Here is a 16,135-nt window from a genome sequence, read left to right as displayed (position 1 = left end):
TGACAAACAAAAAAGAAGCATGAAAGTTCATCCGTGTTGGTAAAAGCCACTATGATAGTATGAAACAACTGTTAACTCAAAAGAAAACATCACAACATTTCTATAGTCCTTCTCCTATATTTGTTGATTACCCAACATTGATAGGTTGGGGTGTATGGGGTGTCACGTAGGGGTAAGGTCGTAAGAACTACCAAGAAGAACATTGATAGGTTATATGAGGGAGACTCAAGTGGTATACACAAACGCTAATAAAAAAAGTAATATCAAAACAAATATAACAAAAGACCCCCCTCCCCCCCCCCCCCCCCAAAAAAAGAATAGTCTACAGTTACATGCGAAAAGGTTAGGTGTGACAGATTGTTCTGTGTAGTAATAATTGAATGAAGACCTTTATTGCACATTTTTGCCCCACTGGGCTAAGTACAGGTCACACGGTAAGAATCACATATATGTAACAATGAAAACAATCATACACATCTATATATGTAGATGTACGTCTAATAATATAACCAGCTGTCATTGTGTGCCAGTGAAACTAACTATAGGGTATACATATAAATATTATAAGAATGGCTGAGTTATAATGGCTGTACAACTGGTTTATGTGGAAGTAGGGCTGTGTACCTCAATACCCGTACCTGTACCGTACCTGAAAAATTGTTTAGGTACAGGTCCGGACCTTTTGAACATTTGTGTACCTGTACCTGTACCTAAACACACTAAAGCACTTGAGGACACCACTTTTAAAGGCTACAGATACATAAATTCCAAATAAAAGATGACAATTGTGATAATCTTGCAGTTGAAAATCAATAAAACTTTGTTTTGAGGTTCAAATATCTAAATCCTCATACAAAGGTGACAATTTTTCTCTAAAAAAGACAGTTGGCTACATTTACAACTTACAGATAATTGATCAAATTTGTTTAGGTACAGGTAAAGGTCCGGACCTGTACCTAAACCTGTGTACCTGTACCTGTACCTGTACCTAAAATTTCTTTAGGTACACAGCCCTATGTGGAAGTGATTGAAAAAACCTACCCAGTAATAGACGCTGCAGCAACTGGCCTAACGCACGCCACTGGTGTGTGCCGTGGAGTGCTGGTACTTCTCATGTTCATCTGCGGCGAATCAAAACAGCTCGACATCTCAAACTCTTTCCCACCTCCACCACTAGTACTCTTTCCTGTTGTACTAGCCAAGCTGTTGTTAGACTGTTGTACTCTTGTGTTTGGGAACGAAGCCTGTATCTTGCTTGTCGGAAAGCTAGGAGGCCCAGGTTTGGGTTTTTCAAAGAATTTATTGATGCGAAGCTGCTGCGTTGACTTGTTGTTTCCCCGTGATAGCTTGTTTCTTGTCCTTCCTCCATTCTGGCTTAGGCATTCTGCTGTTACATTGTTGTCTATGTAGGAGTAAGATGGTGGTTTAGCTGGCTGTTTCCAAGAACTGCTTTGCAGACCACTGTTTGCTGTTCTGTTGGGAGCGATGTTGTCATTTTTGACGGGAGAAAGAGGCTTTCTTGGTCCCTTTGCTGTAGTGAAGTTCTGATTTGGTGCATTGGTGGAATTCTGAGGACGGATGGATGTTACACTTGTAGTTGAAGAAGTCTTCTTAAAATTGAATGATCTTTAAAAAAAATGGAGGAAAATTTGGTTGAAAATACAAACATTAACAAATCTATATTGTGTTCAAAACTACTGACTCTGTAACAATCCAAAACTCTTTAGCAAAAATATACATAGATCTATCAATATCAAAACAATGTGTAACAATTTTAGACCTTTGTAAAGATTTCATATGCTATTTCTGTACAAAACTCAAAGTGAACTACCACTACTACTACTACTTCTACTACTACTCAAGTGAAGTGCTTACCAACAAGCCTTTAAAGCTTGTGAATCTGACCAATCTTCTTATCCTTCTAGAGTTGAAATCTTTTAAAATCTAGTTTCACGTCTATGGAAATAACTCACCCTTTTGTGACCTGCCCAGTCTTGCCCGCGGTTGCACCAGTGCTGGTTTGTCTGTAACGTGCGAGTTGCTCTTCCAAGTTGTTTTGGGGAAAATTGCTCATCTTGATAACTTTTTAGGCTGACGGCAGCTCTTCTTGATAACTTGACATCCCCTTACAGTTCTGAAAACAGAAGGAAAATGTACATTTACAACCCAGTAACGTTGTACACGTAAGTTAACTTTAATATTTGTAACGGTTACAACTTATATTTGTTTTATCATTTATGTTAACGGGGGGGATCCAATGTCCGGTAATTGACGATGAATTATTTAATAGTTTCCCGGGCCATGTTCTCGATATGTTCGCTCGTCAGCATGCACGGAAGGCGTCAAACTTGTGTACTTTTTTCAATCGTTATCTGTTGGGGCTTACCAACTTGGACACATACTCTGACTTTTCAGTTATTTACAACAAGGTTTAGTCCATAACAAGTTGCACTTATTATGTGCAGACACTTATGCATATCTCCGCAAAAATGATTTTAAAATCCTACCGGACTTTGGACCCCTACCGGACTTTGGACCCCTCCCGTTATCCTGATAATGTTTATTATCAAAAATGATACAAACAGATTCAACTTAGAATAATTTGAGAAAACCTCATACAGTTGAAAGTCGCCTCAGCTACTTGTCCACTTTCGATGTGTTCCATGTCAACAATTTGTATATTACTAACTTACTATGATACTACTCACTGACTGTGCCCCCCTCCCCCTTTTCCAACAATATTTTTTTGTTGTTACTGACAGAATTTCTGGGTTATGAAGCCACCGTTGCATCTTTACCTGCAACTTTTTACACTCAGCTGCTATCCTGGCGCACAGCTAGACCATTTATTACAATAATTTCAATCACAGATCGGTCTGAATTTTTCGATAACTTTTTGTTCTAGGGTAAACTTGTTCGATCGCAAGACCAAACATATCGCGATCGCTTGCGTACTAGTAACATTTCAGCCGACAAATAAGGAAAGAACATAGCAATCATTTGAGGTTTTTGCTCAGAAGTAGCTCCAAAATAACCATAAAACAAGATGGACCTACAAATTCGCTAAAAGACGGCGTAAAAACGACGACATCCGACACAGAAAATGAAAATATTTTGCTCACCTTTGAAACAACCACGTCTGAAAATGGCGCCAATGGTTGATCAGGAGAAAAGTAGCAGACGATTCGGCACAAGTATCAACACGACAGAACCTAGCCACTTATTTGCAAACGTACACGTCGGAGGCGCATACTAAGTAGTTCTAACCACGCGTCCCGTTTCACGGAGCATGTTGTGTTCCTCTATAGTAATTTTTTGGTGATTAATGTAAATATTTGAAGTGCTATTTTTAAGAGTTGATATATATTTTTCACTGCCAAATTAAGCGATTTGAACAAGTATTGTGAAATGATTATGTCTCAAGGATTATGTTTATTGAATCACAGAGAATTTGATGATTAAATTTATGTGTATCGCACGTGCGCGCATTTCCACCCAACACTGCAAAGGAGGCAAGGGATCCGGAAAGCGAGCGTCAGCACTGGAAACTTGGAAACCACTAGTAGTACTAGCAAGTACTATATTCAGCACCACGGCCATGTAACGTTACAATAAAGTTGTTAATAATCTTTTTTAGATGATATCCTCTTCCAATTACACAACAAATAAAATTATACAACTTTGGGCTTCTTTGCATGAACTTCGAGCGGTATTTCATTAGAATTTAGTTAGTAGTACATCATACGGTAGTACCGCTCTCAGTACTTTTTTATTGGCGACGCCTCAGGGACGGCGTCATTTTATAGTTCGCTTTGAAAATATTTAAAAAACAGCACAAATGCGTTCGAGGCAGCCTTCGGCTATGTGGTGTTTGGACAGAAGAAAAAAAAAGCCTTGGTTGCTTTGTATGTGAAAAGCACCATTCACAGAAATTGGCTGTGGCTATTGATTGATATCTAAAATATGTTTTCCTGTTTGTAACAACAGAGAAAAATGTTACATTACTGTTATACCAGTGTAAGATTCAACCAAAATCTAACTAGTTATAATTAGGCTTGATGTAAGGCGGGGGGGGGGGCAAACATGTGAGCTAAGAACAAAGTAAACACAATTCAATTATACTTTGAAAGTTTAAATTTTGACACTATTTAAACTTTGACATTTTGCCAAACCAAGTCAAGTGAGGAGACAGGTTAACCGGTTAGACTGTCATTACAGACAGGGTGTGACACGGGCAGGTCAGCACTGCCAGCCAAAGTTGAAGAGCTCTAACGTTGTCAACAACTTTGTCTCACGGGTAGGAATATATTTATTGTACATATTCTAGGTGAAGGAATCAAGTTGTCTTCTGTCGCTGTGAACAGGGTTTGAAAAGCTTCAAACCATGCAAGTTGTCACACATACACGTAGCTATTGTTTTTGAAAGCATGTACTGATGTCTCCTGATTACATATAAAACGACCAAACCTTGCCCTCAGGGAATTCTTCTGGTTTTCAAAATGGCGATACGCTCGGCTTTTTATCTTTCTCTCTGTGTAGTGTATTTGGAAGATCGAGAATACATGTAACGTCATGTGTCATGCACGGTGAGGTATAATTTGGTGGGGTAAGACGTTGTCGTCCAGCTATTTCACAGTAGGCTGAAAATACGTAGTTTGGGTTATTACTAGCCTGTGTTTACACAATCTCTTGCTGGCTATGTTTATGAGTGGGCGGTAACTGACTGACAGGCTACGAGAGCGATATAGGCTACGGTTACTACCTTGAGTCAGACGGTAATTCAGGCAACTACGTATACGAATTCGTACTTGTGAAAGTTAAGTCGTATTGGAGCCAGCTGTGTGAACTACCGTAGTTGGCTGCAGTACGTCGTAGTTGAGTTTTGACCGGAGTAGAAAGCCATAACTTGAAGTGACCTTCCGGCCTTGCTAAGTCATGACCGTGAATTAGTAAAAAAAAAAGCCTTGTCAGAATCCCCCATACAGCCATACAGGCCCTCTCTTACGGATACGCTACGACATTTGTTGACTGGACTTGAAGTCTGGCGACAGCTCTATGTTTGCTAGATATATATGTACAGTATGTAAATTATGCAAACAGCAGGCACGCCATGCCAGTAGTTCTATGAAGTTTTCTTTTCCTTCCGCGAGATAAAGTAGTCCGTTGATACCCCTTACAGAAAACCCTGTCGCTTGAGTAATCGTATTTGAACCAGTACAGCATCAAAAATTAATCTTCTTTAGTCAAATTATTCATAGCATTCTATGTAGTTTACATATAAATTTTTAACTGATAGAAACCAACAATATCGAGAGACGTCGACCTTCACTTATTACCGCCATTTTGATCCAAGACGCACCGCGCACGCAAACGGTAATCCTGTTCGAAAACTGTTCGATTAAGGCTATGGCGTGCCGGCTGTGAACTTGAAAACAGAGACTTTTTTTCAATCCTACAGTTTTCATCATGTCCGGCCGTTCAGCCAGTTCCAGAGGTGGACGAGGGTCGGCAAGGGGAAACCGCGGCCGAGGGAGGGGGAGGGGATCCCGAGGGGGTGGCCAGGGTTCCCGCGCCCCCGGGACAAGTGCAGAGGCTGGATTCGAAGCCCAAGCAACTCCTCATTTCACCACCGATCAACTTGTCGCCGTGGTAAAAGCTTTGTCTACTTCCACGCCTCCTCTTCTCGCACAAGAAACACCCGAAGAGCAGTATGAAGAAGAAGAAGAAGAAGGGCAAAAAGGAAGACAGCAATCCGACCAGGATAAACCAAGCGCCAAAGAGGGCAGGGTTATCCGAGAACTGGTGTCCATTCTGTTTGACAAATCTGAGGAAATTACGATAGTCAAGCTGCAGCAAGAAGCCAAGAAAATCTCCAAGCGCCAGGAGTACCAGGATCCGGGGAAACTGGCCACTTTTCTACAAAAGCACGACTTCTTTCAGACCAGGTAAGATAACATGCACTAAAGTTTGCCGTATTTTTTTGTATGTGCAAGGAGGTCAAAAAATGAAATTCTGCAAAGGGTTATTGATTGTGAATTCATAGATACAGAATCTATTGGAAAATAACACTCACTTCTGAATTTTATTACCCCTTTAAACAGTTATGCAACATATGTTGACGAGTTTTGATACTTTCGTTGACACAACACAAACACTGCTCACGTTGAATTTTCGACTTGCCTCAGAATTGGTGTTGATTCAATTCCTCTGAGCACGTAAGATCGACCGAAAATTCAAGCTGAGCAATTTTTTTGCGTTGTAGTGAGCGAAAGTATCAAAACCTCGTCAATATATGTTGCTGCATAACGGTTTAATAGGCCTAAGAAAACTATTTTAGTATGCATGCTACACACTCTTTTCGCAAACTGTACAAAGTCAACTTACAAGGGCTACTCTTAATTTGCTGCAACTTCATTAAATTTGACTCCTATCAGAGAAACAACACATTATCTTTTATTGTGATATTTTGTCATGGATTATATATATATATATTCAATTAGTTCATATATGTTGTGTTTAAATTCGCCATTGTCACGCCCAGGTTAAACCAAGATGGCGTGATGCTGGTCAAAGTCCGGGGGGACGTCAGTCTGTGTGGCAAGTACACCGCATCGGCATGTAAAGGCGAGGGTTGTCCACACTTCCACCTGTGCCGTAACTACGCGTCAGGGCAGGGCTGTTCTCATGGGCTCAGCTGCAAGTACTCTCACAACATGAAGGATGATCACAACATCGTTGTGTTACAGGTATTTGAGAACGATTTTATAGTATTGTTTATAAATTACCTTTGCAAAGCGTCTTACGCTTCTCCTTTTTGTGGTTCTAACTTTCCTTAAATCTGTCATAGAAATTACGTCTATATCACAAAATGCACGACAATAAACTGTTTTTTCTTGAAAACAGTTGCGCATATTTCATTGCATGCAAAACAGTTTCACAAAAATGTATGTTTCTACTTGGTTTCTACGGTTTTTCATAAATTAGATTTAGCATTACTTCTTTAGAATGATAAGATATTAGCAATACATTTACCAGTTGCCATACATTATACTTGTTCTTCTTCTTGCTTTATGTCTGTGTATGTTTTTTTCTTGTGTGTATATACAGTGTGATATTTTCCTTACATGTATGTTTGATGTGCGTATTTTGATATTCAATTGTCAGGAGAATTTCCTGGACGGCTTGTCAGAAGCGCAGATTCTGTCCGCGATCACTGGGAAATCTCAAGAAGGTTCCAAAGCTGAGACGACCACAGACAAGACAAACCCGAAGAAGTCACGAAGACCGCCTTCGCCGCACCAACGCCCTCCGAGCCTGACGTCTCCTGAGGGGGAACCTCCGCGTCCTCAGCATCCTCCAAGAATGCCGGCGCCTCTTGTGGGCGCGCATCCAGGTGCCACTAAGAATCCATTAAAATCTTTATTTTCCTTAAAACCTTGTGCTCAATCGGGAGACTTTTTGAGTTAGAATGGACAGGCGGGGTCCTAGCTTTCCTTTTTTTTCAAATTTGTTCATTTCAGGAGTTCAGTAATTGGATGCTGGGGGTTGAATCAGGGGTCAAAAGTCAGTTTCTTTCATAGAGCCATGTTTTTCGGAGATTTAGCAGAACAGCGTTAAACCCCCGTTTTCTTTAAATGGTTATAGATTAGACCCAGATTTCAAGTGACTTTCTGGTGGACAAGTATTTTTAGGATTGAAATGTGGGTTAGTACTTTTTTAAGCCTTCTTTCAGTCTATTTTAACATGATTTCCTATGGGCAGAACTAACTTTGATGTCTACCCTACAGGCCAGAACCGACCCAAAAGACCCCCATCGCAGCATCAAAGTCGGATACCCGCGCCACCTGCCGACGGTACATCGCAGACGACACGACTGCAAGAGCTAGAACGGTTGCCTCGCGCTTGCTACTTCTACAACGGAGGACCCGGCGGCAAGTCGTGCAAGCACGGCGCAACGTGCACCTCGGGCCTCCACGTCTGTCGGTTCTATCTCACCGGCACGTGTAACCGCAAACCGTGCAAACTGTCGCACAACATCTTCGACGCTCAACCCAAGGACCTGCTGCAGAAGTGCGGATTCGCGGGTAGGCCTGCCCATCACATCATCGGTCTGTACAAGGAAAGCTTCGAGGCTAGGAGGAAAGACAACCAGGAGCCACATAGGTTAGTAATGGAGACTGGGATAGTGCACATCGATATCCTTACTAAAGAACGGTGTATAGTGCACATCCTTATCAAAAGGGAACCTTATATGTCGATGAAGGTTAGACATCGAGGCAATAAGATAGCCTTGAGTAAGTGCTAAATAGCATTTAATCAAGCAAAACTTTGAACTTTGTATTGTACGAATCATTTGCAAGTTGTACCTATCTAGCTAAATTAGAACAGTGTTTCCTTTCCACACAGCTACATTGATACAAAGCATGCATGTCAACTGAAGGTACGGTATTGATAGTATACTGGTATTCAGTTTCTGCCTCGCATACGTGAATGATAAACGTGATATTCCATAGATAATAGATAGATAGTGTGCTATTCCTATTGGAAACATAATGCATATCTATCTCCAGGAGGCCTTCTACCGGGTCGACCCACGATGACGTCACGATCATGCCTGAACATTGGGAACCAATAGGGAGAATGGAGGTAAGGCAGAATCGCTCTTGTTGGTCAAATTGCTAATCAGTCATTGACATTGCCAGATACCAGGGCACCCCTCGGTGTCTACTTGTTACCGGGTTCCGGTGCACGATCGTACTCAAATATATCATGGGAGTCGCAGGGCATCCCAATGGTCCACATAGGAATAAAGCCCGAAAGTGCCCAAAACAGTCCGTGAACTAACCTTTTTCCAGTTGAGACTGTAGCCTAAGCCTGCCTATAACCACTTAATCCTTAAATATGTCCCTCTAGGACGACTTTGTACTTGTGGACATCCCCCCGAACGGAAACGAGACGAACAGCATACTGGCACCCTTCCACCAGACCCTCCCAGCGAGAGACACGAAGATCCACTTCATCAAACGGGTGCAGAACCCTTATTTGTGGGATCTGTATTGCAAGTAAGTCATCCAATTGTACTTCTGAATAAAGACACGCTTATTTACACAACCATTGCTTTATTTACACCAACGTTTCGGTGACCGTCTGTCACCTTCTTCAGGGCAATTCTGACTGGTTTACATTGTGCTGCAGCACAGGTGTCAATGACGTACCAACCTGATGAAACTCTTCACGGATTATATGCATGTACTTCTGTCTTAGAGTTTCCTACAGGCGCGCTTCTGTACGCAATCATCATGTTATTATGAATATATGGGGCATGATGATGATGATGGACATTCCATTGATCCTGGTTTATTTCTGCAGGAAGAAGAGCCAAATGAAGCGTCAGAACAACGACGAGCTCCCGAGGGAACTCCGGCTCTTCCACGGCACCAACCAGGAGGCGGTCGCCCCCATCTGCCGCCAGAACTTCGACTGGCGGCTCAGCGGCAACAACGTTGGTCAACTCTTCGGGCGTGGCAGCTACTTCACCAAACACGCAAGCTTCGCGAGCGCGTACGCGCATCCCAGCTACCCGAGTGGCCACCGTTTTATGTTCTTTGCAAAAGTCCTTGTTGGGCGGTTTACAAAAGGTGATAGTTCCTATCGCCGACCCCCGCCCTTGAATGAGTCCGACCCATACGGACAAGGCTACGACAGTTGTGTGGATGATGTTCAGAAGCCTGAAATATTTGTACTTTTTGAGTCGAGCCAGTGCTACCCAGAATATCTGATAGAATACTCGTACGTAGTAAGCACGAAGTGAACATAGTTGACTTTGCTAAATGAAAAGCACATCAAGTTGACGAACCAATGTTCTGGAGAGTTGGTGAGTTAGAATAGACTTTACTTGAGGTCACCTATAACATTATTGGAAGAAAATAGATCTGGAATTCTAGTCCAACAAAAGGGACCAAAGCAAATGCAATAGACGAAAGGCAATAATACATGTGATTGCCATTCCGAAAGGCTAATTGAAAAAAAAAACATGAACAACAAATGAAATCGGACATTTTCTTTTAAAGCCATGGCCAAGGAATGGCCCCTTAATGTCTGTGCTTTACTGTACCTACATTCAGTCATATAATTCCCGAAGGAATATCGATATGATAAAATGTAAATAAATTACTTGTGCTGATAATGATGTCACATGTTGTCCTTATATGCTACGTCGAAGTAACTTTTAATCGCTGCTTATGACGCCAATGAATGTACACAATACGAACAAATCCATTTATTATAAAGCTCCTCTGTAAATAGCACAGCAAAGACCAACCGTAGAAGATATGAGATCGAGAACAAAATATAGTATACAACAATTGACCACCGTCTGTCTGATCTTCGACTAAGTTTACATACATGGTATGCGAGTAACTTTGACCTAGGAAGAAGACTATATGACATTTAGATACTCGCAAGTAAAGTTCAACTATTTCATGATTTATATAATTCTTAATTAAATAAACAACAGCAAGACGCTTTAGTCTATTGGTGTTGTTCTTCAAATTCAAACATATCATTAGCTTGAAATAAGTGATACATGTGTACTTAACAGCATAATGCTACCAAAGGCAAAGAAGACCGAGCAAGGTGAGTCAGCAGGGTGCACTTCTTGACCAGCTTTGATACTATCTAATGCCGGGCACCGCTACATCTGCCTGGATATTAATCTTCACTGTACTTTCGTGGGTTTGTGATTTTAGGAGGAGTGTTGCTTTCGTCTGTAAACGCGAAGAAAAATATGATGCATTCTGATGGCTAAGTCAGAGAGCTTAAAGTTTCAAGCTCCTGAAACCGTTGATATTTACTTTTTGAATAATTCTCTTAAACCGCATCTTCCTGTATTTCTGGGCGTTCTAGCATTTCTGGAGGTTCTTGTTCCATGTTTTGAACCAGTTCCTCAGGTTCCCTTGGTCGGGGCATGGCGTAGACCAGCCGTTCCCAAAACCGTTCGTCCCCCCACTTGAGGTACGTTTTCGTCTTTATGTAATGCCTGATATCCGGAGGGGCGTCTTCTTCAGGTATATCCTCCAAGAGGATCATGATTAGACGATTGGTGCGATCTCTCAAAACCTGCGCGTGTGCCGCTTGAAACTCCAGCTGGCACCAATCGCTGTCCAGGAAGTTTCTGGACACCACCACGATGGTTCGTCTGCTCTCCTCAACAGCAGTCAGAATGTTCTCAGCGATGGGAACGCCCGGGATGAAGTCACGGTGGTGCAGACAGACTCGGAAAGGGGGTTCTCTGTTCTCGAGACCTGGTAAGATGTGCTGTAAGATGAAATCCAGGTCATGATGACTGTAGGACAAGAATGCGTCATAAGGTTTGTCCATGTCTTCTTGCTCTTCTCTGAACCGCCATCCGTACCGTGCATAAAGGAAGACCTGCAAGTCTTTCTTCCTCTTGTACAACACTAGTCCAAATACTAGTAGCAAAGAGAGGAGAACCAATACAATAGAAAGGCTGATAGTTATTCTACTCTTCCTCTCTGCGTTTGCAACATCGCAGCCAAGGTTATCTGACGAAAGAGTGCGGATATTTTCTTGGGTGTGTTGTTGTTCGTGTGTACATGTGATATTTTCATTATTTAGAATCGATTCTTTGTTTCGCATCCAGTATTTTAGCCATAAAATGCCACAGTCACATCGGAAGCTATTCCCACTTAAGGACAAGTGTTGTAAGGTCGTTACAACAAAGAACAGGTCGTTGGGCAGGGCTTTAAGCAGATTGTTTTCCAAGTTTAATACTTTCAATAACGGCAAATGACTAAAAGCGTCCCTTTTAACTGTCCTTACACCGGATCTGTTCAGGTACAGTTCTCGCAGATTTGCTAGATACTCAAACTCGTCTCCGGTGATTTCATCAATGTTATTCCCGTCCAAATAGAGAATTTCCAACAGTGGAATACGGCTAAATGCTTTTGACTCAATATTTGTTATGTTATTATTGCTCAGATACAACACCTTGGATAGCGAATCTTCCATGAAGGCAGTTTGTTGAATTCTACCGATGTTGTTCTGCTCAAAGTGAATGATTGTTGCTGTCTTTGGAATTCCGTCGGGCACGACAGAAAGGTTTCTTCCTTTGCAGTTGACAAGTTCATTCCAAGGGGAAGTGGTCGAGTTTAGTTCGCCTTGAACCATGCAATCGCAAGTAGCAGGACAGTCCCACTTCTGACACCATGTTTGAGACGGACTGAGATCTACGAGCTTTATGCCGCGCAGGTTTTCGGGATTCTGGCACGTTAGATTTCTAAAGTCTGTGACTTGACTTATTTGAGAGTCTGTAGTTGCGTATAAAACTCCTCTTTTGGCGATTTCAATGTTACGTGCAAGCTCATATATCATGCAATCGCATTGGATGGGGTTGTGACTGATTCGAAGCGTCACTCGATGGTGCCGGCCGGTTTTGTCGTATCTATAGGGATCAGACGCGTCTATGACAACTCTAGGCATACCGAAAAAACTGATTCTGTCAAGGTGAAACGGAAGCGATAGAAGTCTGTTCCAACGCAAATCTAGTACAAGAATAAGTGGCTCACGTGGCTGTATCGCACTTATATCAAAGTAAGAGTTTGAGGCATACACTGTCGTCAGTGCGTTGTGTGACAGATCAAGAATGACCTCTCTTTCTGGAACTGCGAGTGTTGGCAAAATAGATGCGTCTAGAGTTGATACGTTGTTGAATGAAATATCGATAAAGTCACATGTATTCGGAGACGAGAAATCCGAAAGAAAGCCTTCGATAGACATCAGGTAGTTATTATAGAGTGATAACCATTTCAACCTTACAAGAGGCTGAAAGCATCTTTTGGAATATCAGTGAAGCGGTTGGAGCGAAGGTCTAAGTATTGTAGACGGGATACACCAAGAAACAATTTCTCCGACGGTGACTCTAAGTAGTTTCCCTGAAAATCCAGAGAGCGCAATGCTGGCAGATTGTTCAAGAGTGAAGTCCCGATGCTTGAAAGATTGTTATAGCTCAGGTCCAACGACAACAGCGACTGTAACCCTTCAAACGCGTCCTCTTCGATTGCGGATACTAGTCCCACGGATAGATCAAGATTACTAAGATGCTTAAACGTTCCGTTTTGTATCAGCTGGATGCTATGGTTGTGCAAATCAAGTCTCCTAAGGTTCGACAGTCCTGCAAACGAAACTGGATATATAAACTGAAGGGATCCTCTATGTGGATACTCTTGGTTTATCCCGGTAATATTACATCCCTTCTTGGACGCATGTGGGCTAGAACTAGAATGTCTAGTTTATAAGGCCGAGTCTGGGTACAGGAATCCAGTCTTGTTTGCTTTATTCTTCTTCCAACGGATGTTGTTGCTACCCAGCTGACGCTTCTGTGCTTTTCTTTCAGATTGACCTTGGAACACTCACTTCAACCAAGGAGGCTTTTTGCCACATATACAAATTTACAACAGCATTTAAATGTGTTGTCAGTGTTCAAATCAATTGGGCACGTTTTCGCAAATTGTGGAACGGCACCAGGACTGGAAATGTTATAACTGTATCTGACTGTACTACAGCCAACCAGCTCGTCGTTTCTGCTAGCCTCTGTAGCAGGCTCTCTGTGGCCTTTTTTTCCGGCTCCTAATACACTTTTGCTGGCCATTTCTTTGTGTACTGCGTCGCTGATTACTGGCTGTTGCTGATTCATTGTTTGGGAGCCCATGTGGTCAATCGTTGTTGCTAAAGCTAAGCTTACGAAAGTTGCTAAATCGTTCTAAGCTTCTGAAATTATCTAAATATCAATTTCATATCATAAATTATTGACTGGATACTTATCACCACACACAGCTACATGAAGGAGATTCCGTTAGTTTAGTCCAGAAACAACAGACGTCCTTGACCGTAAACCAGGGAATTATGAGCACGGAGTCAGGAACAACATTGCAACACAAAATGATTGCTGGCTGCAATCTCTTTGCTTTATCCATTTGTTTCTTATCATTCTGTGTATCACAGGTATTACATTAGCTAGATAGAAGGTAAGGTGTGACATACTTCTAAATACACTTTCAGCTAGTTACACCATCAAACTTTATCAGTATTCTTGATTAATTGAATGCTTCATTGATGCTTCAATTGAGTAGCTTTATTGGGCATTTTCCTAGGTCGAAGGGTCAAATGTGTTTTCCAAAACAAATCCACTATCATTCAAACATTCTTTGTTTTTTAATCATTTGTAGTTGATGCTTCACTTGGGTAGTTTGATTTCTGGGTCCTCCAAAAATGCATTTTTAAATACACTTTTGGCCAATTACACCATCAAACTGTATTCCTGATAAATTCAGAGCTTTATTGTCTTGTGGCATTCTCCTACGCAGAGACATCCAAAGGCACCAGCAAACCGCCTCTTGTCTGTACTCTGCTATCTCAACCATCAGTTCCTGTGGACGTCGCCACAAACCAGTTGTCAGTCAATCAGAGTATAGGCCTTTCAGTTTTCAAAAGGGATCTCGTATATATAAGGGAAAGCGCATTAATATTAATAAGCAAGGCGGTCAGGAACTGATGGTGACGGTTGAGATAGCAGAGTACAGACAAGAGGTGGTTTGCTGGCACCGTTGGATGTCTCTGCATAGGAGAATGTCTTGTGGATGCTTTTTAACTGTCCTTCAGTGGATATTTCACAAGGGTAGCTTGATTTCTGGGTCCTTCTCAGCACATTTCTTCATGTACCTCTCCATGATTTCCAGTTCATGCAGATGTGCCGACTTGAAGATCAGTCTTTCTCCATCCGCTGAAAAAAAGAACAACATCTTTATCAGTTTGCTGACATATTGTGGTATCAAAAGGTTTTCAACAATAAGAATACAACAATAAAACTGAAGGGCAATGAAGGAAAGTACAGCAGCTTCAAGCAGTGTTCAAAGGGTGGCTGTGAGAGTAATTTGAAACCAGAAAAAGAAAGAAAAACAGAGGATGTGTGCAGTATTTTCAATTACAGGTTCATTTTACCAGGGGAATTCCCTTAGTTCTTTTCAACAAGCACAATGAACAATGGAACACTGCTTAACGCCCCCTCCTAAGAACTGTGACCCTTTCCAGTAGCGTGCTTGTCAGGTGAGTAACTAACCCTCACTACTACAGCCTAGTACAAGTACAAGAGCAGGGTCACTGGTCGTACATGCAACAAAATAGGATGATAAAAAAAATGTACAGAATTGTGAAAATATGGCAGCTACTTACTGTATTCTATGTTGATGATTGGTTCGGATCTGTCGTTCTTGATCTTTGTTGTGATTTCACACTTTGGGTTGGTCTTCCTCGCTTTCTGGTTGGCGAACATTCTGAGAGTGTTTCTGAATGAAAAAAAAAAGATACATTGAGAAAACAACAATTAATATTTTGTGAATAAAAACATCTACAATATAAACATCTATGAAACTTTATGATAGTAACAAGGAGATCACAATGCTAATTCACTAATATTTGAACTTTTTGAAAGAATGTCATTAATCTTATGTTAATGCAGCGCAAATTTTAGAGAAATATTTGTAATTTTGCAAAGTTAGTGATTTCACAGCAGTTTTATCAAATCTTTTGTAAGAATTCAATAAAAGACGAAAGGGTATATGCATTCCTTTTTTTCAAGAGGCTGTATCAAAATTTACCAAGTCCAAAACATGACAAACTTTAGTTGGCATAATGAAAAATAAATAATATGATTTTCCAACTTCGTTAGTTCGATTTTCCACCTTCCAAATTTGAAAACCCCCCTCCCCACTCACCGACAGGAGATGGTTTTCTCCGGACCTAACCAGGGGTCAAACTCGACTAGAATCTTGGCAGTTGGTTTCAAGGTCACGCCACTTGTCCATCTCCACATGCGCTTGTTTATAACCCTGGTGAGCGGGTTAAAAACATTAGTGGGCCAGTTTTTGTACACGATTCGGGCAAATCTTTCCGTGGAGGTCGCCATGTTTCTCTTACTTCCTTCCCAAATGCGAACAAACATTAGTTGTAGTTTGACCATAAGTTGCCAATATAAAGCTCATTTATCATTCTTAAAATTCAAAATTTATTTTTATTGAAGGCTTTATGTACAATATTCTCAATTCAAGCTAATTGTGAT

At 41.4% G+C, this 16,135-nt stretch overlaps 3 protein-coding genes across 4 annotated transcripts; 1 reads left to right on the top strand and 2 right to left on the bottom strand.

Annotated features, from left to right (window-relative positions):
- Positions 1-5,466: 5,466 nt before the first annotated feature.
- LOC118404351 lies at positions 5,467-10,368 on the top strand. Its single transcript, XM_035803420.1, has 7 exons — positions 5,467-5,945; positions 6,542-6,746; positions 7,165-7,393; positions 7,788-8,163; positions 8,571-8,646; positions 8,914-9,062; positions 9,370-10,368. Exons 1-7 carry the CDS (start codon positions 5,467-5,469, stop codon positions 9,809-9,811), a joined length of 1,956 nt encoding a protein of 651 aa, XP_035659313.1. The 3' UTR covers positions 9,812-10,368.
- A 238-nt stretch (positions 10,369-10,606) lies between these two features.
- On the bottom strand, positions 10,607-13,669 carry LOC118404350 (toll-like receptor Tollo). The gene is made up of 3 exons (XM_035803419.1): positions 13,579-13,669; positions 12,838-13,087; positions 10,607-12,463 (listed from the first exon to the last, which is right to left on the bottom strand). The coding sequence occupies exons 1-3, from the start codon at positions 13,667-13,669 to the stop codon at positions 10,870-10,872; spliced, it is 1,935 nt and encodes a 644-aa protein (XP_035659312.1). The 3' UTR covers positions 10,607-10,869.
- Positions 13,670-14,130: 461 nt separating this feature from the next.
- On the bottom strand, positions 14,131-16,023 carry LOC118404055. 2 transcript variants are annotated; one of them, XR_004829737.1, is made up of 4 exons: positions 15,792-16,022; positions 15,250-15,362; positions 14,632-14,800; positions 14,131-14,583 (listed from the first exon to the last, which is right to left on the bottom strand). XR_004829737.1 is itself a non-coding variant. In XM_035803010.1 (4 exons), exons 1-3 carry the CDS (start codon positions 16,016-16,018, stop codon positions 14,688-14,690), a joined length of 453 nt encoding a protein of 150 aa, XP_035658903.1. In that variant the 5' UTR covers positions 16,019-16,023; the 3' UTR covers positions 14,131-14,360; positions 14,649-14,687. The 2 variants fall into 2 exon arrangements, 1 of the variants encoding a protein (XP_035658903.1); XM_035803010.1 differs by having other exon boundaries at positions 14,131-14,360; positions 14,649-14,800; positions 15,792-16,023.
- Between the last annotated feature and the right edge of the window lie 112 nt (positions 16,024-16,135).

This window comes from Branchiostoma floridae, chromosome 17, assembly GCF_000003815.2.
Source record: "Branchiostoma floridae strain S238N-H82 chromosome 17, Bfl_VNyyK, whole genome shotgun sequence".
Classification (NCBI taxonomy): domain Eukaryota; kingdom Metazoa; phylum Chordata; class Leptocardii; order Amphioxiformes; family Branchiostomatidae; genus Branchiostoma; species Branchiostoma floridae.
Note: the sequence above shows the minus strand (reverse complement) of the source record. Positions and strands in the feature narration are given on the sequence as shown.